A 23,266-nucleotide genomic window follows, 5' to 3' on the forward strand; every position below is an offset into this window, starting at 1 on the left:
TGTTCTCGTAATAATAATAAAATAATAAAAAAACCTCCTCTAACTGCATGGTTTTCCTTTGAATTGTTGAAGTGGTCTTTCATAAATAAGGATAAACAGTTGCCAGGACTGTGCAAATTTTTGAGAGAGTCCCTTGCATCAATAAAGGTTAAAAACCACAAACTGTATTGGTAGTTGGTTTAAGTCCCCCACATTAGGTGGGAATACCCAGTGCAGTACTCTTGGTTGGGGGCATTAATCAGAAACCCAGTCTGTTTTCTTTGCTGGATGTAAAACTTACATGGGTAGAATTAGACTCAATGCCTTTAGTAAGAACAAGGCTACAAATATTTACACCCTCAAAAGACATGAACTTGTCATTATCACACTGCTGTTTGTGGGTGCTTCCTTGGTGAAAATTGACTTGTGCATTTCCTACAGTGCAACCCTTTCTCTCTAAGTGGCAAAATGAAGGCTCTTTGTATCTGCCATAACAAAAGGAGAATAAAATCAATAATTAAATTCTGAATAAGTTGAAATAGCAAATAAAAAAGGAAAACAGTATGGGGGAAATCATAGAATCCAAATTCTAACTCTCACCAGTTTACAAGTCAGTCCCTTACTTTCTGGCTTGAAGTTTCAGTAAAAAAATCCAAGGGAGTCTTATGCATGTTTGAATTGTCCTCCTATATTTACAGGACATAAAAAAATGCATGAAGTACTTATATGCAAGATAATAGGCTGCATAAAAGCATGCACAGATATAACCATTAGAATTTACATGCTTGCAATTAATTTAGAATTCAACACAAAAATCTAATTCAATGTGTGTGTTTTCTAATAGATTTAAAGAAAATCAAGAAGTTGCAGAGGGAATAGTTTCAGGCAATTTTGGATTAGCTTTCTTTCAATTGCATAGATTTTTCATGCAGAGGAGAAAAAGTTTCTGAATATTTTCTGAGGTATTCTTCATTTCTTCTATTATCTTTCAAGAAAAGCACATCTTGAATGTGATGCACTTCTAATAGTGGCCACTCACCCCTTTGAATGTGGACACCATGTGAGATTCCAATGTAACAAGAGACATAACAATTCTACAAAATGTCAATTCACATTTAACACATCTGATCTTTGTTATGGTCACAATTCCCTAAGGAGATATAGTTAAAAATCACACAACACCAGGTTATAGTCCAACGGGCTTATTTGGAAACACTAGCTTTCGGAGCAGTGCTCCTTCATCAGGTGGTTGTGGGGCATAAGATCATAAGAGACAGAATTTTTAGCAAAAGATTATCCAGGAAATGACATCACTAACCTAAACACATAAATCGAAAGTGGGGGATAACACCAGCACTTCACTGGAGGCTAACTGATGTTACCCAGTATGGTGACAAAATGTCTGAAAATGAACCTTCCAGCTCAGCGAGCAAACTTACATCCCATACTTTGTAACTTCAATCCTGAAAGTCTGACTATTTTTCAATCCTGATCAGGGGAAGTCTATTAACTCTACCCATTTACATTAACATCTTGAAATCCTGGATTCGATGGTAACTGAGGTGTGGAAAGAGTTTTATTCATCTACACAAGACCTCTCAATTAGTTTACAAACTCTCAACAGTTCGAGTTCCAGGTTGGATTAACACTTTGATTCGGTTTTGGTTTACCTTTGTCATCAGGCGCTCGAGGTAACTTAAATTTCTTAGTCATCTATGCAATTTGGTATGTTATTGGTGTTGGGGGTGACTACAGCATAGCCTGTCCCTTCCATTCTGATTGAAGATTGCCATTTACAGACATGTATAGTGAGTACAGAATTGTGTATATCAATTTGATATCTCATTCACCAAACGACTAAATGATCAAAAAACATTTTTATTCACAATGCACTTTTTTATAAAACCATATCCTAAAAAATAATGAAATACCTTTGCATCAACAATTACATGTACTTTTAGTGTACTCTCAGAAATATGCTGAAAAGATCAGTTAGTTAAATTAGATAATACTGATTTCCATGTAAACTAATAATGGATAATGTAATGGAGATGCTATTTTTGGATGGGATTTTAAACTGTATTTTCCTTTCAGGTGGGTGTTAAAATATTTTAGAGCATTATTTAAAACTGAAAAGGAAATTCTCCCTGGAATTCTGACCAATTTCCAGTTCTCCAAACAATATCACTGAAACAGACTATATGGTCATTATCTCATTGCTTCTCAATCCTTTCGAGAATAGTTATACTTCAAGAGCACTGTGGAACATTCTAACATTGTGAAAGAGGCTCTGTAAACTCAAGTTCCTTCTTTGTTTGTACTCATGTAATTTTCTTTTAATCTGATTGGTGATAAATATGACTGGCTTGAACTCTTCATAGGACAATGACAAGCAGTTGTTTTCTTTCTAGTCTTCACTTGGTACTTGATGCTGCATTCTGCTATGTTCTAAATAAAAAGTAATTTTGCAAAGTAAAGTAACACATTGTAAACCAAAGTTCATTTAAAACTGCCGAGCCTTCCAAACGGACACCCCCATTAAATAGTACAAAATTTCCAACACAAAATTACATGAAATCAAACAAATCCACATCTGCCATAAAATTTGCCCTTGCACATAAACTCATTGCGAATTTTTCATAATTGTGCACTTTTCAAAAATCTTTTGAAATTTCATCTAATCACAAGTGACTTTCTCCCTCCCTCCACCCCCATTACTGTGAAAAATCACTTCTCCATCACTGAACATCCTACGCCTTTAATCTATTTGCTCACAGGAGTCAAATCAAGCTAAAATAATTCATCAGTGTTCCAATAATTTCTAAGTGGTTTATTCTAATTTACCACCTGCCTGGAAAAGTGGGTCAGGCTGTGCTGGGGCAGAAGTAGACAGTGTTCAGTGCCAACATTGGCACAAATCCAAAATGGCCAATTTGGCAGTGAAATAAAACAAATTTAGGAACAGAAAGAAAACTTCTCAAACTAATCCGGATATATCTTAGTTCACTTTTTATAGTTAAGTTATTCAGGTTCAGTACAAGAGGAAAATAAAAGCTGCATATGTCATTTACCTCAATTAATATTTTGTCCATAAATATCATCTGAGTAAGTGATGAATCCCATGAAGAATGGATTTGTGAACATGCCAATTACCAAACTGAATTACAAAAGATAAAGTAATTCTTTAACAATTGCTGGCTTGGAGGTATTGCATTTGAGATTTGTGCGATTAAGATAGAGCAACAGTAAAGAAGTCCCATGTTCCTCATGTCCAGGACATACCTGTGAGTAGGTACTTACCAAGTGAATGTCAAATTCAGAATCATCATCATTTTCTATGTCTAGTGTACTTTGCTCCAATGTTAAACAGATTGCGCTGTCTTCCAAAGTAACAGTAGAACTAGTTGGGTTACCCTCCCTGAAATTACAATTTTAACAAAGAATTAATAAAGATAGTTTGCTATTAGCTGGTAAAACGACGACATATAGTTTGGCACCCAGTATTACATTTTTCATAATCTATAAAGCAGCTAATTTTGATGTTGAATGATCAATATTAGCTTGCAACAGGGAGGGACTGCATTTCATATTTTTCTTATTCTTGGGATTAGCACGTCACCAACAAGGCTACATTAGTTACCCATCCCAATTGTCACTCAAACTCAGTGGCTTGCTAGGCCATTTTAAAGGGTAGTTAAGAATCAACTGATATTGTGGGACCAAATTACTGCAGATGCTGGAAATGACAGTGGGTCAGGCAGCATCTGTGGAGAGACAATAAGCTAATGAGAGCTTGGATGAAGAGTCATCCTAGACCCAAAATATGAGCTTGCTCTCTCTGCACGGATGCTGCCTGAACTGATGAGATTTCCAGGATTGTTTGTCCTCATTACTGTGGGTCTGGAGCAACATGTTCACAGGAGAAGGATTTCACTGAGACCAGCATTTATTACCCATCCCTAATTGCCCAGAAGGCAGTTAAGAATCAACCACATTTTTATGTATCAGGAGTCACTTGTAGGCCAGACCATGTAAGGATGGCAGATTTCCTTCCCTAAAGGGAATTAGTGATCCAGATGGATTTTCATCAACAATGGTTTCATGGTCATCCTTAGATACTTAATTTCAGATTCTTTATTGAATTCCAATTCAATGCCATGGTGGGATTTAAACCCAGCATAAGAAAATTAGTCAAGTTTCTGGATTAATAGTCTAGTGATAATAATACTAGGCCATTGCATCCCCCAATGTAACCAGTAGGTTGATATGACAGTCAATGATAATTTCATGGTTACCATCACTGAAGCTAGCTTTCAGTTCCCCACTTAATTGAGTTCAAATTGCATTAGCTGCCACAATGGGATTTTAACCACTGCAGTAACCTGGCCTTCTGGGTTACTTGTTGTGGTTCTGTTCGCCAAGCTGGGAATTTATGTTGCAGACGTTTCGTCCCCTGTCTACTGGGTTACTTGTCCATTGACATTACCTCCATGTAGCTGTCTCATATAATCCCTCCCCTGCCATCCTTGCACTCAGGCTCAGACCTAATAGATTTTCAATGAATAAACAGGACTTCCACCATGATCATATCAAACACTATTTAAATAGCCCACTCCTCTAATCTGTTGCAGTTGGGTCTAGAAGAATGGTTTCTCAATATTGTAATCTTTTCATGTCTATGACATTAACTCTCGCTGGAATATGGTAAATACCAACTTTATCTTGGTCAGGTCTTTGTCTCTATTTTCTCAAGTTGTTGAGTGGCTGTGATACGCTGACTCCAAAAGCACAAGTTCAATTCAGGTCCCTCTTCCTCAACCTCTCCCCTTGCATAAGGCATGGTGACCCTTATATTAAACCACCAACTCATTGTCCTGCTCTAATGAGAGAGCAGTTTTGTGCTGCAATAAGACAATAGTGTCTGCATTTTTAAAAAACTATTCCAAGTAATCAGGTGATCTTATAAACCTTCTCAATGATATAGTCTTCCATGTTTGTGTTCACATTAACCTTTTACAGTATCTGTATCATAACTGATCTAACAGTTGCACTGAAAAGTGTGTCTACTTTTTTGCCTAACCATTGTAAATCCTGCTAATTCCACATAGATTTGCCAACACTAGATGGAGGCATTTGATGTAAAACGAATGGCTGCATGCTTTTTAAAAAATTATTGGGTGCGTTGCTATGGAAACTGGTGTTCTACAAGTTGTATCATGAGTGACTGTAGAATTGAATTCAATGAGGGTGGCTTTCTTCACCACACTCTCCCTACAAACTTCACCTGGCTAGGGACTTTTCATATCAACGGACGCTCCCTTCCACTTCTGTACGACTAACACAGTAGCCCTTTCAAACTTCAAATTAATTCAAAAGGATCACAAAACCAAAATTGCATCATTTACTCATTTTGGGAAGCCTCCGATCGTTTTTGAAAAGCTGTGAATAGCTTGGGAACACAAGATTTTGTTCTAAACTAGTCTTCTTTCTCTCATAACTGAATGGAGGATTCCTAAACGCTGCATTTAATGACTCACTCCAAGAAAGAGAGAGAGAGAATGCTGAGACCCAACAGTTGTTCCTTTATATCACTGCAGCAGCTGCCTTCGAAACAAACATTGGGAGTTTCTCTTTGGTGTCAGTACCAAATTAATACCAATTTGTGTGTGTAATTGGAAGTCATGAGCAAATAGAAACAATAAAGAACTACCACCGCAAATTGGAAAGGAGGTACTCTCGGCTAGGAAGTGTAACAGACTGGAAAAGTGCAGATGAAGATTGGGGGGGGGGGGGGGGGGGGAGGGAAGAGTCGAATGGTTGAATCCATTTGAGGACTAAATCTTGTAAAGAAGTTACTGTATTCATATGTAAAAGATAAACTGTGTCTTTTTGAAAGATACACAGATTCTACAGAAATACCCCAGTATATGAATTTGTAACAGGTTGTCAATGTACTAAGTTACCACATTTCTCAGCTGATCTTTTAAATGAAAAGAGTTCAGATTTTCAGCACATAGATGAATTCACAACAAAGGCAGAAACCTCCAGAAAACAATGTTCAATTTTCCCTCAGATAAGCTACAATCAGTAAACTCCTAAAGTAAGAACTGATTAAAGCACTTAATACAATACTTATACCTTGAGGAAGAACCATCGATTCAGAAGAATAAAACATGACAGTACTTTCTCAAAAGGATAAAAATTATTTAAAAACTATTTTCAGATCAGATTCCACACAGTGTGGAAACAGGCCCTTCGGCCCAACAAGTCCACACCGACCCTCTGAAGAGTAACCACCCAGACCCATTTCCCCCTGACTAATGCACCTAACACTATGGGCAATTTAGCATGGCCAATTCACCTGATCTGTACATCTTTGGGCTGTGGGAGGAAATCAGAGCACCAGGAGGAAACCCATGCAGACACGGGGAGAACACGCAAACTCCACACACACAGTCACATAAGGGTAGAATTGAACCCAGGACCCTGGCGCTGTGAGGCAGCAGTGCTAACCACTGAGCCACTGTACCACCCATGGAGCTTTTCATCTTACTCATCAACACAAGTCACAAGAGATACCAAAGTAAAGAAAATATTTATACTGTATAAGTGTGCAGATTGGTTGGCAAGTGGATAACGATTTGTAGAGGGACTGCCATGAACAGTGTACCAGTTAGATGACGACTAACAGTCAACTGCCAAGATTTGTCTAAAGTTTAAAGTAGGCAAGTTAACTCTGATTGGTCAAGGCCCTGTTTGACCTAGTGACTCCAGAGCCAAAGCAGTGTGATCAACTCCTAACTGCACTCTTGTAATGGCTTGCAAGCCATTCGATTTGTATTGGGAATGGTAATAGATACTGACCTTGCCAGCAATGTCTACATTAATACTTTAGTTGCTCATCACCCCTGAACTTCCCAAATGGCTGATGCTCCAATTGTGACAATTTTGGCACTGGAACACATATTTTTACTTCAATAAACTGACTTTGGGAATTCTGACTGAATGCTATTATTTCACAGCAGAAGTGTGAACACATACCCTACATATTTTAATCAGAAATGCAGGAGACATTTTCCTGTTACTAGGATCTTGGCAAGACTGAAGAAGAATTGCTTAGCAGTGAATGAGGTAGTGACCTTGGTTAATGAAAAAGAAAATCCTGATCAGTAATAGGCGCTATATAAATGAAAGTTTTTCTGCCTTCATAAAAATCAGAGGTGCTGCAGGGGAAATTTAGAGTTAAAAATCCACCTTGACGCAACCACAACACGAGGGGACAAAGCAAACAAGAAACCAAAGCTTTGGCTAAAAAGGCCTTATTATCAGCAGGGAAAAAAAAAGATTCAGCAATGGTATTAAGTGCTGCATTATCACCACCCAGCAATTTTGAATGTTTCCTGTATCCATCTGTGTAAAGCAAACAGTGTAATGTGAGTGAAAATAATATTATTGAGCGCACATCATTGACATCTTGAATCAATTCAGTATCCCTTTTCACCACTTGCCCCAGCTGGTCATTTCTGTGTCCACCAATTAAAGTCACAATTAGAAATATGGAACATATTCACACTGGGGAGAGAACTGTCCTCATGACTGTCTTTCTAATTGCCTGGTCAGCAATGCACCACTTTATGCTCAAAGATTGGTTGTTCTTGAAAGTACCAATGTTGCAATATGAACAAAATCCTCTAAAATCCACTATAAGATTACAAGAAACAAGTACTCCTTTGTTTGAGTTGTAAATGTGTTTTGTACTATACCAAGCAAAGAATATCACTTCTTTGAGCTCTACATTGAGGACTGGTCCATTTGAGTTTGTATAGACTGTAACAAAATTAGTAATCAAAGACTTGTCATTAAAAATTGTACTGTTTGTTGGAACCTTAGAATCCCTACAGTGCAGAAAGAGGCCACTTGGCCCAGAGTCTGCTCTGACTCTCCAAAGAGCCCTGTAACCCATCGCTGAACCACCTAATATGCACATCGCTGGACTTTACAGGGCAATTTAGCATGACCAATCCACCTACCATGCGCATTTCTGGATGCAGACACAGGAGAACGTGCAAACCCCATACAGTCACCCAAGGCTGGAATTGAACCAACATCCATGTTGCTGTAAGGCAACAGTGCTAACCACTGAGTCACCATGCTACCTGTGCTTTGTTTCAAGATATGAGCAGGAATATAATGTAGATAAAGAGAAACTGCTTCTGCTTTTTTGGGGGAGTTTAAGATGAGTATCTGAAATAGAGAGCTGAACCTATCAAGAGAGAACTTATGATAGACCACGACACACAAAGGAAGTTATAATTTTGGAAATCACTTTTTGTAAATTACTGCTGATGCTAGATCAATTGTTAACTTTAATATCAAAATTGGTAGATTTTTATTAAACAATGTTATCAAGGATGGAGTTAGGTCACAAATCAACCATAATCTCAATGAATTATGGAACGGGCTAGAGGGGTGAAATAGTCTCTTCCTGCTCCCACTAACTTTCCCCAATGTGTTTACCTGATAAATCAATGGGTAAGTACATTAACTTCACTCTGTGACATCTATGTAAACACTGAGTCTATTGGAGAGTCAACAGGACTCAGACTACAACATCCTTTATTATGCATTAAAATGCACATATTGGATACTAGAATTTGCTTTCCATTTACCCCTAACTAATGATGAGCATCAACAGCTTCACTCAAACCTCAAACCAAAATCCATCATCAGCTGCATTTGCCAAATTCTCCTGATCAGCTTAAACTGAAAATTATGTTTAGGAGTCTGTTGCATGGACTTAATCTAGACACGGAGCTTCCCTGCCCGTCCCACACACACACACACACCCTCACCACCACCAAAGATAAAGCAAAACAATTTTGTATTAACTTGCTTGTACTGTAATATATACAAATAGGACAAAAGCCTTGGATCCAATTTATATGGCTTTTAATTAAAACATCGTAGTCCTGAGAACAACATGACCAATTTTAAAACAATACTTTATCATCAGACAAATAGTTATTAATACTTCAGAACAGAATGGAACTTCAGTTTTCAAACAGATATTAACATCTGTGCAAAACAGTCATCCACATAGATGATATATTTGAGATTTACTAGCATCTTCCTCTGTCTGTTCATATGGTACCTATAATGAATCAAATCCAGCAACTGAGTGGACACAAAACCCTAATGGAGTCTGAAGAGAAAGCTTAACTGTGGGTAAAATGTGTTTATTGCCAGTCAGCAAAATTCTTAATCTTCCATTATATTTTGGTCTTTATAGCTTCCTCTTCAATCTTCTGTCAAAATCAATCCTTTGTGATCTGCACATTTCCTTCTTCATATCATATTAGAATTGCAAGTACCTTGGTCTTTCTTGGTGTGTAAAATGAATTGAAAATAGATAACATTTCCAGTCACCAAATAACACTGCCTATGCATATTGCTTACATTTGCTAAAAATTGTCTCTAATTGCATGTTTAATGCTGTAGGTTTTCACACAGAAACCACTAGCTTGCAGATCCAGGACAATGATGTGCAGCAGGGTTGGTTCACACAATTGTTTGGGCTCACACAAGTCCTTTAATAGGGAAGGAAACATTTGGACGATATCCCCTTCCACCTGCTCTCTGGAGTTTAAGTGACCACCTCCTTCATTTGCCTTGCTGCCATGATCATGATGATATTTTTATACAAATGAGTTCCCAGCTTACTCATGTCTTCTTCATATTCTGGTTTAAGACTTTGAGGATTTATCTCAGGATTTGGACTGATTTCAGATTGAAGATCATCAGCATTTCAGAGTAGGCTAGTCTTTTCTTGGTCCTGGTCTTTTTGTCCATCACTCGGTTTCTTATTACAATGTGTGCTCAATTCTTTGGGTTGTAGGCATGTTGTTTATTACTGTGATTAGGGCCCAGACTGAAGTCAACTCCATGCAACTTAAACACTTGTAACACTTTACAAACAGCATCGAGGGCATCCTTTGTGTTATGTAGCAACCTGAGATGAATAATACTGATTATACCTCTGTGATTTTACATACCCCACACCAAATCTTAAGATCTTTCAAAGTGAGTGTAATTAAATTGTGAACTAAGGGCACTGTTGTGCAGTGGTTAGACCAGATAACCATAATAGTGCTGCAAATCCATCAGTATATGCTATATTCAAAATTAAATTTCAGAAGTGAAAGAACAGGGAGTTAAATCACCCAAAGAGACTTTAGTACTGGATATCAAAGTTGAAGAGATCTATTTTAACTTTTGCAACATGTTCCCTGTAATATCACCATGCAGAAGCTGGTTAGTAGATAGTAGGGGTGCGAGCTATATATCTTTTGAGAAAATACAAACTTTGACAAGTTTACAGAAATGGGTGTTCACATGATATGTGATTGAGAGATTATAATTGTGCACTCCACCTATGAATGGCCTAACAAAATCAAGCTCCCCAGCAGTTTCAGTATTGTTCACAACATCACGTGGCATTTTACGCGTTACTCTAGTAACATTTGCCACTATGTCAAATTAAACTATAAAGAAAAAAAGCCACAAGGCACACAATACAGGCTGTTACCAAAATGAACCTGTAATATTGGAGAGGAAGAGAAAAAAAGTATTGTTAACAATCCAAAAAGTAAATCCTGCAAAGTTCTTGTTGATACAGTTAACATGGGCAATTATTTTCAAATTCGCTCTCAAATGCAACAAGGCAGCACATGATACCAATAAGTGAAGTTTCCAGAATAATGAAATACAATTTAAATTTCACTACTATCATCAGACTCAATCTCAAGAGTGAGGAATGGTGATGGAAACAGATTACACAATAAAAGGTAATGATCTGTTTCTATTCCCTAATCAGCAAGAGGGAAGAATATATCAAAATGTCAATCACAAACCTTAAAACATTTCAGATCAATTTAGTGCTTCAAAGCATATAAAATATTCAACATCTGCCACAATACCAGAGCTCATATTAAACGAGCTATAAAGATTTGCACAGACACACTATTGGAAAAGTTTTTAAACCTGACATTGGAGGGTTTGATATCAATGCAACATTTGGAAATTCAGCAGATTGTAATGTGCCAAATTAGAATACAATATTCAACAGCAAGGATACTATACAAAGTTACGGGATTCGTACTTGTGTGAAGAGTTTGCAGTTCCTTCAGATGGTGTCTGTTCATTCAGAAATAAGGACGTTGAGGAAAGGGTGGTTGCTAAGGAGGCTGCTTCATATAACGATGTAGTGCTGGGGAGCAGGTCCGGTCGCCTACGATATCCTATTGCTGCCATGATGAAAACAAAAGGTCTACGTTAAGAATTTCAAAATGTTACGACTATTAAGTATCCAATTAACCTGCTCTTGAATTAATTAGAATTATTTAAATAAGGCCCTGCTTATTTAAGTGAGTTCCTCCTCACTTCTGGTGCTCTATCTGACCCACCCACACGTCCCGAGTTTCCTCTGAATGGTCCCTACCTCTGCAGCCTCTCTCAGCCCGTACAGTCGTTCAATCTCTGTGATCCTGACTCTGGTGCCTTGCATACACCCAACTTCCCTAACTTCATCTTTAGCCACTGAGATCTTAAGCTCTGCGCTTCACCCTCTCCTCCTTTAAGATAGCTCTGCCTGACCACTTCTCTACTCATTATCCCAATCTGACCACTGACTGCCTACCAAATGACCACATCCTGACCCATCATAGCATCCCCCACACCAGACCTACACATCCCACCAACCCTAGATCTCAACCTGACCAGATCATCGCCAACCTATCATTCAAGTAGCTTCTCATGACCACCTCCCTACTGCCTCCTGTCCCAACACAACCTGATGATCCAAGCTGCCCACGCAAAATGGCCACTACCTGACAAACCGCTGACTACCTCCCAATCTAACACCACCAGCCCACCTGACTACAGTCCCTGACCCAACCACCCACCTATTTGCCTACCTAATCCCTACCTCCCCTAAAACTAGTCACAACATTTAAAACCTATCTTCAGAATCCCATTTAAAGTATCAAATTATCTAAAAGGGGTCTATGTTCCTTTCCTTTCCCCACCTCTATTTCACTCTCCTAAAAACTTAGGGTTGCTGCCTTGCACACTTCTTTGCCAATAGGGATTGGAAGATCCAGGAAGAAATATGAAACATCAAATTGGCAGAAAATCTTTCCAGCCACCATCTGCTCATCATTGCCACCATTTGGAAGATCTGGCCTGTTGTACAACTATTATAATACTATGTGAGCAAATTTGAAGCTTACATGAATGAAGGAGAACAATAAGATAGTGTGGGTCAAAATTACATTCCCTATCCTGATTATGAGCTGTGTAAATTTTTTTTCCCTCATGTCGCCTCTGGTTATTTGTTTTGCTCTTCCGCTTTCCAACAATGGGAATTGTTGCTCTCAATATCCTCTGTCCAGACCTCTCCTGATTTTAAACACCTCTATCAAATTCACTTAAGGTCTTCTAAAGAATGCACAATGGCTCTGTGCAACTCAGCTAATCTCACTTCCCCAGTCATCCCCTGTTGCCCTGCAAGTGCCTATCCAATTCCTTTTTAAAATGATGATTGGATCTGCCTCTACAACCATCTCAGGCAGTGTATTCATATACTAACCAATCAATTAAATAATTTTTCCTCATTTCACCATTGGTTCTTTTGCAGCATTACCTTCAATCCCTGTCCTTTGGTTCTCAACCCTTGCATCAACGGGCATAGCTTTGCTATAGGTAAAAACCCTCCTCTCATTTATCATTCACTCCATCCTCCTCCCTGACCTATCACCTTCATCCCCTCCCTCACTCACCTATTATACTCTATGCTACTTTCTCCCCACCCCCACCCTCCTCTCATGTATCTTCCAGCTCAACACTGTCCCGATGACATGCCCCACTACCTGCCTACCTTCTTTTCCACCTATCCACTCCACCTTCCTCCCTGACCTATCATCTTCATCCCCTCCCCCACTCACCCATTGTACTCTATGCTACTTTCTCCCCAACCCAACCCTCATTTATCTCTCCACCCTTCAGGCACTCTGCCTGTATTCCTGATGAAGGGCTTTTGCCCGAAACATCGATTTTACTGCTTCTCGGATGCTGCCTGAACTGCTGTGCTCTTCCAGCACCACTAATCCAGAAATAGCTTTGCTATATTGACTCTCTCCAAACTTTTCCTGGTTTTGAAAATTTCAATCAAATTTCCTCTCCCCATTCTCTGCTGTAATACAAAAAATCCCAAATTCTTTAGTCACTCCATTAAAAACGGATGTCATCATGTAGCCCTGGGTACCATGATAATAAATATTTTCTGTCATTTCTCTAATAGCTTAACATCTTCCTTAAAGAGTGTGGGGTCCAAAACTAAACATAATGCTTCACATGGAAGCTAATAAATACCTAATCAAGTTTACTGTAGCCTCTTCGCTTTTGGACTCATTGCCTCTAATTATAAAGCCCAAGATCCCAAGTGCTTTTTAACAGTTTTCTCAAACTGACACAAAAGGTTCCTGCACCCCTTTAAAGGTGTGTCACTTCATTCATAGAAAAGTGAAAGGCATGGTGGCTCAGTGGTTAGCACTGCTGCCTCACAGTGCCAGAGACTTGGGTTCGATTCCACCCTTGGGTGACTGTGTGTGGAATTTACATGTTCCCCATATGTCTGCATGGGTTTCCTCCCACAGTCCAAGGATGTGCAGATTAGATGGAATGGCCATGATAAATTGCCAATAGTGTCCAGTGATATACAAGTGAGATGGATTAGCCATGAGAAATGCAGGGTTACAGGGGTAGAGTGGGAGTGGGATGCCTTTCAGAGGATACAGTGTGGTCTTGATCAGCTGAACGGCCTGCATCCACACTGTAGGGGTTCTGAGCTGATTTTGTGAAAAAGGTCAAACTAAACACTTGTTGAGCTGCAACTGCAGTATTGTATCTGATTCTGTGAATCACTCTTCAGGAGGGGTGATAGAGAAAAGATTTGTGTGAACAGTTCCTTGGAGAAGGGAACTTTTTCAAAATCATTATGACATTTATATAGAATCATTGAATCCCTACAATGCAGATACAGGGAGCACAGGGAGAACATGCAGACTTCACAGACACTCAAAGCTGGAATCCAGGTTGCTGGCATCATAAGGCAACAGTGCTCACCACTGAGCCACTATGCCACCTCCATTTTAACTGAACAGATGCACAGAAGTTGTTTCCTGTTGTAGGAGGGTGAGTAACCAGGGGATATGGATCAAAAGCTAATCAGTGAGGGGCGTAATCAGGTGGTGTCGGGTAGGGGGAATGGAAGGAATTCTGCAGGAATTTGTAATCTGGAATGTGATGACTGAAAGGGTGGTGGAAGTATTTAAAAATAACGTTCCAAAGTGAATTAGGTAAAAGCGAAGGAAAAATTTGGAGGGTTTCTAGGAAAGAGTGGGACTAATCAGAATTACAAGGCTACATTTTCTTTCCAATTGTAAAAGGTTCAATATGAAACAACATGGGACAGGCTTGTTTTTAAATTCACTGTTCAATTGCACTTCTTGGAAAGTTAGATTCATTATTACAAAACAACATCCCAACCTATTCAAGTCTAAAGTCAATGGATACACACCCATACACACGTACGGTGTCTGATCTCACCCTCACCTCATGGAGATCTTTGACAAGCAGCTCCATTACAAGTTAGTGTTCAAATGGAAAATGTTTACAGACACACTGTTTGCAAACTTGACACATCCTAGAATGCCTTCCTTTCAAAGAAAGAAAACAGTTGACCGAAAATCCAAAAGAGGCATTAAAATGACTGATTTCATACAGGACTGTTGAAAGTGGGACAAATCCATTGATACACAATGATTAAATTAAGTTATTTAATCAAAGTTTTCTTTGTTAAAGAATATTTTTAAAACTAAGCTTTCAATGGTCCCACAAAAACAGTTTCAGGATCTACATTCTTATTGTGTCGTTGATTAAACAATTAACTTTTGCCATTTAATATTGGGGGTTGGGGAATAAGAGAGGCTGCATTAACTCCAGATCAATTAAGCTCTCACTAAAGACAAATGAAGTTCCATGCATTACCTTCTCCATCAAGACTAAAATAGCTCCTGGTTCCAGATAGCAGCTCATTCTTTCCCTCAGTTGTATCCTGCATTGTTCCAGAGGATGAAACTTCTTGTCCTATGTATTTTAAAGCCGGAATGGAATTGCGAGCCTTCTTTGAGGGAGACGGCCGCAATGCTGTGTAGTGAAAAAAAAATATTGGATCTCACTTGAAAGACAACTTGAAGTACATACTTAATTCCATTTAATAAGGCAGCATTGAACGTGTTGCATTCTTGAAGGACAGACAGCAGTTCTCACTACGGTCATTTGTTGAGAAAGGCAAAGGTAAAGTTTGCTTTGTTTCTATCTGACCACAGGGCTGCTCTCTCAACTAGACAGAGTGTGGTGGTGGTTTTACTGGAGAGTCACCATACCCTGTGAGGTGAGGGGAAAGGCCGAGAAGGACAGTCCTTCACAGGAACCTCAGGCAGGGCAGAAATTGAACCCTCACTATTGGCATCATTCTTCATTGCAAACTAGCCATCCAGCCAACTGAGTTAACATTAGCTTGCCTTTTCTTATTTAAAGACTTGTAGAAATTCTCACCATTTGTTTTCATATTTCTAGGCAGCTCTCTCATATTCTAATTCCTTCTGCAACATTTTTGAGACAGTTTTTCTACTTTTCACAACCTGTTCAATTTTCTGACCTACCACTTCATTCAGAGATTTGCAGTGTTTCTTTCAAATTGATGCTATCCTTCACTTTTTTACTTAGCCATGGATCACTCAACATTCTTCGGGCCTCTCCTTTTCACTGGGACAAATCTTTGCTGAGAGTTATTTAATATCTCCTTACAATTCTGCCACTGCATGTCTACTGTATCACATTTTAACAGAGTTGCTCATTTTGGTCAACTCGACAGTCAAACCCTTATAATTATCTTTGCTTTTGTTTAAAAAACTACTCTTAAACAAATCACTTGCAAACTGAATGTGTAATTTGAGCACATTACTGTCAAGGTTGTCTACAGGTCCCTTATTTTGAGGTTATTGATTAATCCTGCCTCACTAAACACCTTGTCTAAAACACAGTCTGCTCCCAAGTTGGCTCTAGAAAATACTGCTCTAAGAAGTTATCTTGAATACACTCTGAATTGATTTTCCAAGCTAATTTTGTCAATCAGAATTTCCCCAAATTACATGTACAATACAAAGTCCTCCATGATTACTCTTCGCTCACACCCCATTTATTTATTCTGGTATACACTGTCCTGCAACACTGGTTAGTGGGCCTATACACTACATCCACAAGTGATTGCTCACCTTTCTTGTTAGGTTGATAGATAGGATAGATTACAGATGTTGGAACTGTTCTCCTTGCACAGATAAAGGCTTAGTGCAAATCTATTAGAGGTTACCAAATCATGAGTAGAAAGGGAGAAACTGCTCCCGCTTGTAAAAGGAACAAAAATGAGCTGGCACAGAGTAAGTGATTTGCAAAAGAAGCAAGGTTAATACGGAAAAGAAAAATTCAGCATGTAGTTAAGATATGGAATGCACCGCCTGGACGTCTGGGGGAGGCAGTTTCAACTGAGGCATTCAAGTGGGCATTGGTCAATTATTTGTATAAAAATGAAAGGCAAGGTTTTGGTGTAAAAGCAGGAGATTGGCACAAGGAAATGATGCTTATTTGAATAGCCAATGCAAGCACAATGGGACAAATGGCCTCTGTTGAAATAAACTCTGAGAAAGCAGAGAAATAAAGTAAGTAGCTATCAACATATTTAAACAAGGCAGATTGCAACGAGCCATCAAATATTCATTGGTACTCACACAGGGTCTTCTTAAATACTCGACTACTCATAAACTTTAAAAAGCGGTCAGCGTAGAATCCTGGTCTATGGACTGAAACTGAGTCCTATGGCAAGAGAAAAGGGAATTATGGACGAGCCATGTCTCTCCAAAGTATTGTAGAATTGCCCCTGAAAAGGCTTGGCAATCAAAGAAAGTGACTGCATCGGTGCTCCAGTAGATTTTGCTCAGCACCATTTTTCTCGACATCACTACTATTTGCGAACATATACAGCACCATGAGGACACTCTGCCTCATCATACAACTTTCCCTCCTTCTTCCTCAGAATAAGTAATTTATTATATGATTTCTGATTTACTGCATCCGCAGTCTTTTCAGTTTTTAATTTATTACACAGCCTGCTCAGTGCCATGTTTTTGAGAATGCACCAGCCTTTTGTTAAAGCCAACTGAATTTGTCAATTAACAGCTATAAAACAAGTTGTACCACCAAGGCAGAACCTGCCTGTCCACTTTCCCTCATACTTCACAAGATGCTATCATGATAAAAACCTGGAATAGGGGAAGATAATCTGAAAGCTTGCCCTCATCCTCTATGGCATTGTGTGTGTCAATGTACCTTGGCAATGAACCTTCACAACTAGATAGTTAGACTTTGGTGCCTAACACAGTGCCAAGCAATACATAGCTGAGCAACATGGCATGATGAATTGCTTTAATGATATCCTGAAACAGATTATATCTATTAGTCACTCTTATGCACTGACTGTCAGATATTACGGTGCCAACAATCTTCCAATCTCAGCCAGTTATAGCTCAAGAAAATATTTCTCCTTACACAGCAGAATCAGGATCATTGTTCGGAACTAATCCCTCTCCTGTTTCTGAATCTCAATCTGCATCAGTTGAATTGTGGAGACAGCTTAAAATTCTAGATACAATTTATTAGGTTACAACCTTCGTGATACCAACCTCATACCAAAACAATCCATATTCAATTTATCTTTACTAAAAAGATGCACGACCTTCACTGAAGTCATAGCTATGTACTTGGAACATCGGAATGCAATGTTCAACATTTGTATAACTTTTGAAAAGGGCTATTTTTACCATAGATAAGACACGTCTATTTTAAATTGGAAAACAATAATGTAAACAAAGCACAGGATGTATTTTGAGCACATTAAGCCTACATGAAGTAAAAAGAGCGAGAAAGTGCATTATTACATTTCACCTCACAGCATGTCCCCCTCAAGCAAGACAGAATATTGCTCAAAGATTATAAGTGTAAAGAGTTACTAATGAATCCAATCACAAACTCAAAAACTTTTTTTTAAAAACCCAAAAAATAATGAGTCTGTGGAACTCATGACAGCTGGGAGTGGTTGAGGAGACAGAAGCAAACATTAAGATAAATACAAGTGAGAAAGGAAATATGTTGATAGGAGAGATGAAATGGGGTGAGAAGAGGGTCACATGCAGTATAGACCAAATGAACTGAAATGTGCTTTACATTCTAGATAATGCAAGAAGAAATGTGGCACATTTACATTTGTTTATCAAATTATTGCTTTCATCTTCTTACTATTCAATACTAAATTACAGAATGAAAATACACAGTGTTTTCTTCAACGTTTTCATTCCCTTGAGGGCCACTTTCCCTTAGCTGCTGCTGTTAAGTAATTACATCTTTTCATTTAATGTTACTTTAGTCATAAAAATAAATTAAATGCAAACATACTCCATCATAGACGAGTGCTTTCCAAGAGTGTTCCAGCTTCTTAATGAACCTTATGGGGAGAAGTAAATTAGTTAAGTATTTGAAAGCAGAAATTAATTGCAATTACATTTTGTTTTGAACCTGTAAATTGAAAGTGTATTCCATCTCTGCTAAATGACATTTACAAAAGTGATTTCTTATGCACCAGATGAGAAATAAAGAAAACTAAGGGACGGAACAGCCAATTTCTAACCACAGTCTGTTTCGAACTCCCAGTTTATTATTAAACACGGTTGGGATAACATACTAGCTACACATCGAAAATTCTATTTCTCTGGGTCCAGCAATATACCAAATAACCTTGATTATCCGAATGAGGTGGGTGGTGAGTATTTTTTTTAGACAAGATTTTTTTAGATTACCGACAGTGTGGAAACAGGCCCTTCGACCCTCTGAAGAACAACCCACCCAGACCCATTCCCCTAACTAATGCACCTAACACTACGGGCAATTTAGCATGGCCAATTCACCTTACCTGCACATCTTTGGACTGTAAGAGGAAACCAGAGCACCTGGACGAAACCCACACAGACACGGGGAGAATGTGCAAATTCCAAACAGGCAGTTGCCCAAGGCGGGAATTGAACCTGGGTCTCTGACACTGTGAAGTAGCAGTGCTAACTACTGAGCTACCATGCTGCCTCGTAAACAAAGGAAACCATACTGAATATAATTACATAAAAAAGCATGTTTACAGAGCTTTTATCTCATTCAATTGATAAAATGTGTACAAGGACTGGATATTGCATAAAAATTCACAATATTTTAAAATAAAATCACTTTTTGGCTAGAGCTTGACTGAAGTCTGAAATTTTTCACTGACATTTTCCTCAGTTTTATCCTGGTCCTAGAGAGCAGCCAACATCTTTCTGTTTGGTGTTGTCCTGCCATCTAGACTAACCATGCGGTATCCCTTTCTCCTCAGCAACCGCCAAGCCCTTAGAGAGAGGCACAAAATACAGGGGGAGAACAACACAGGGGTAGATATTTTCACTGACTTCAGTTTCCATCCTCACCAATTTTTTTTTAAAAAGAGGATAATGTTTTCCTCACATTTCCTCCTGTTTATTTCACATGTGCTAACTCTCTGCGATTTGCTCTCCCCCACCAAAAAAATTTTCTTGTCAGCTAAAGATATTGAACTACTTTTTGTTTGGGGAAAAAAAAATGTTGTCATGGGATAATAGGAGGAAAAAGCAATGGAAGTGAAAAGTGCGAGTGCATTTTTTTTTGACCTAACTTTTCAGAGAATGACCTGAAGAAAAAAAATTGTTGGGTTTGCAAAACGGAACGAGTCACACAGAGTATATACTTGAAGTTAATTATTTATTAAATCATACTTGCATCTATATTCCTGTTCAAATTTATAAAATGATGCATTAAATGGATGAGGAATAGAATGTTTCTATTTCAATTGAAATGCATATACTGGAACCTTGAGATCTTGTTAGGATAATCTGAAATTCAGATAATTGATGTTTGGATAACCGAGGCTGTTCAGTACTTCTATCTCCGAGGACCATCTCCCTACCCTAATGTAGCCCTATGGAGTCTCTTGCTGTTGGGCACACATGGACTCTTGAGGTAAAAATAACCACTTAACCCCACTTCGCAGGTTGGAACTGAACTCAGTGGGGAGCAATCAAAAACATTGGTCCTAGATATGGGGTGTGGAGATGGTGGGACTTGTTTTTTTTTAGAAAGGGAGGAGGAAGTGCTTTATATTTGGAATCTGAATCAAATATTTGACTTCAAATGAATACTCAAAACTAGTATCCACCCATTTTCCAAATGAAACCTTCAAGACACAAGTAACTAACTTGTGGCTATATTCATAATTCTCACTTACACTGGTATGAAAGTCCTGTCTGGGACAGTGAAAACACCAACAACTCTCACAGAAGGAAACTAATCGGAAACATGCAGTCGATACCTGTAAGACTGTAGAATGTCAATAATGGCCATGTAAAGTAGAAGTCTCTCGCCTTTATTATTTTTGGCTGGTATACCACCCATTCTGGAAAAAGAAGACAAGAACAATAAGAAATATAAAACAAAGAATGGTTTAAAAAAAACAAAGAGGGAATGGGTGTCTAACTCAATCACACTCATTACCATTCATGGTTAGAATTACTTTCCAGGAATTATCAGAATTATATTTAATATAGCTGAAAGCCCTGAACTCTGGATTAAATACACTCAAAGGTTTCATTTTGGAATATAGTTCTAGATATCATTGATATTTCAATGTACGGGTTATAAAGACCAATCAGGTAGTGTCTCCTCTATTCACACAGTAAGTTCCTTGGAGCCTGTTGGATTACAGCTGACACCTATTGTAGTTTCGCCCATCACTGCCAGCGATCTAAATGCAATGCTGCTTCAACATTTCTTGAACAGTTATGCACTGGGTCATAGTAAATTGCCAGATTCTACCATTCATCACCACCCGTGGTGCGATGTGCCATGTTTTGAAGCTTGTACACTTAAACAGTACATAACTAACAGTTCCTTTAATATCGCTGAGTCAAAGTCCTGGAAGTCCCTCCCAGACAGCATCATGGGTTAACCCACAGCACATAGACTACAGCGATTCAAAGAGGCAGGTCTCCACCACCTTCTCAAGGGCAACTAGACACCAGCAATGAATGCTGACCCAAGTAGCAATGCCAACATGCCAAAAAAAATTCCCATGTGGCAGCAAGGTTTGAGGTCCAAAGAATGTTTTGAATCCAATATCCATCAATTTGCCAAAAGATAACTGCAAGGTGGAAATAGCCAACTCATGGCTATGCTTTATACACAAGCATCACCTTCACTGGTATGAAAGGCCAATCTTGGATAGAACGCTTTTTAAAATCAACCACAATCTGATTGGTCAGAACGGGCATGTGAAGGTGAATGACCTCCTCACTTTTTTTGTGAACCCAGTGTCAGCAAGCAACATTCCCAAATGGATTGTGTTATACAGTGTCTAAAGTAACAAATGTACAAAGGAAACACACGTGATAAAATAAATATCCAACAGTGTCAAAGGGCAGCATGGTGGCTCAGTGGTTAGCACTGCTGCCTCTCAGTGCCAGGGACCCAGGTTCGATTCCAGCCTCAAGCGACAGTCTGTGTGGAGTTTGTACATTCTCCCAGTGTCTGTGTGGGTTTACTCTGGGTGCTCTGGTTTCCTCCCACATTCCAAAAAGGTGTACTAGTCAGGTGAATTGGCCATGCTAAATTGCCCAGTGTTATATGCATCAGTCAGGGATAAATATAGGGTAGGGGAATGGTCTGGGTGGGTTACTCTTCGGAGGGTCAGTGAGGGCTTGTTGGGCCGAAGGGTACGTTTCCATACTGTAGGGAGTCTAATCTAAAAACCGTGATAGAAGACTGTGGAATATCCAGATTTTGAAGAAAGCTTTAATAAACAGAATAGTAGCAAGGTGGAAGCATTTAAGAATGATGTTTCAGAGAATGACCAAGGGGCTGAAAGTTTGGTCACTGGTGCTACAGTGAAGGAGATATACAAGAGATAGAGTCCAAGGAAATACACATGTATAAAAGTGTTAAAAGACAGTAGGGGTGAAAAATAACAGAGGTACAAAGATAAGAACTTTGAATTAAATAACGTGAGATAGAAACCAGAGAAGGTGACCGATGACATTATCAGGTTGATATCCTGATAATTCTAAAGTTACTAATCTGTGTATGGATAGAACTTGAGAGACTGATAAGGAGGACTTTGTCTCATCACTAGATCCATGTCAGGCAAGGCTGATCCAATGAAGTTGTAAAAATCCATTTAAACAAAGAGATTTTATCACATCCGTATGTGTTGGAACAAAGTGGGCCATTTCCCCTTGTAAAGCAACTTTGAGGTGGTATATTCTGTTGCACGCAAGATCATTTTAAAATGTTATCTTAAAAACAGAAATATTATATTCTTAATCAGGTTATCTATAGCCTCTTTTGACCATGATTCAATCTGGGTAATTTTTTTCTATCAATTGGACACATGTCACAGGAAGCACCAGTCTGATGACAGTGGATTGAGAGTAGGATTCTCCATTCACAATATCAGGAAGCACCTACAGCACGATGCTATATCATGGAGCTTCACACAAATCTAAGCTAGCCATCATCAATATGTTGTTCTTCATTCTTCAAATACACTTAACCCAAGATGTGCAAATGTATAAGTAGCCTCCCAAAATGGGAGTATTGCACTCTCCCATTGCATCAGTTTTTGGGCACTGATGGCAAATCTGAAAAAGTAAAGCAGCTCCATTGCTTCAATGAAATAGATTCAATATGGCAGCGAAATTAAACCAAATAAAATAACAGCATTTTAATCCTTTAACTTAATTTCTATGTAATACAGAATTCAGATTTATATAAACTAACTTAAAGCTCTTAAAGCTACATTTAAACAAGAGATTTATAAAAACCAAGTCAATTCTATGGAATTGACTTGATAAAGATTAGAAGGGACTCTTTGAATAATAGCTATTAGCATAAGCACATAAGCATTCATGCAATGAATAAAAATTAATGCATCCTATCTATTCTTCTACCTCCAAGCTTAACCAGCCTATCATTTAACTCCTTTCTTAACACTTCCAATGTGCATAGA

At 38.6% G+C, this 23,266-nt stretch overlaps 1 protein-coding gene across 6 annotated transcripts in view; it reads right to left on the bottom strand.

Annotated features, from left to right (window-relative positions):
* LOC140489230 (phosphatidylinositol 4-phosphate 5-kinase type-1 beta-like) overlaps positions 1–23,266 on the bottom strand; it is a 160,123-nt gene that overhangs the window by 12,508 nt on the left and 124,349 nt on the right. For all 6 annotated transcript variants that reach the window (XM_072588565.1, XM_072588575.1, XM_072588547.1 and 3 more), the window contains 6 exons: positions 20,576–20,659; positions 18,604–18,652; positions 16,884–16,968; positions 15,085–15,243; positions 11,138–11,282; positions 3,280–3,397 (listed from right to left, as the gene is read on the bottom strand). In XM_072588565.1, coding sequence (XP_072444666.1) covers positions 3,280–3,397; positions 11,138–11,282; positions 15,085–15,243; positions 16,884–16,968; positions 18,604–18,652; positions 20,576–20,659 — 640 coding nt within the window. The remainder of the gene's footprint in view (positions 1–3,279; positions 3,398–11,137; positions 11,283–15,084; positions 15,244–16,883; positions 16,969–18,603; positions 18,653–20,575; positions 20,660–23,266) is intronic.

Source organism: Chiloscyllium punctatum, chromosome 2 (assembly GCF_047496795.1).
Source record: "Chiloscyllium punctatum isolate Juve2018m chromosome 2, sChiPun1.3, whole genome shotgun sequence".
Taxonomy (NCBI): Eukaryota; Metazoa; Chordata; class Chondrichthyes; order Orectolobiformes; family Hemiscylliidae; genus Chiloscyllium; species Chiloscyllium punctatum.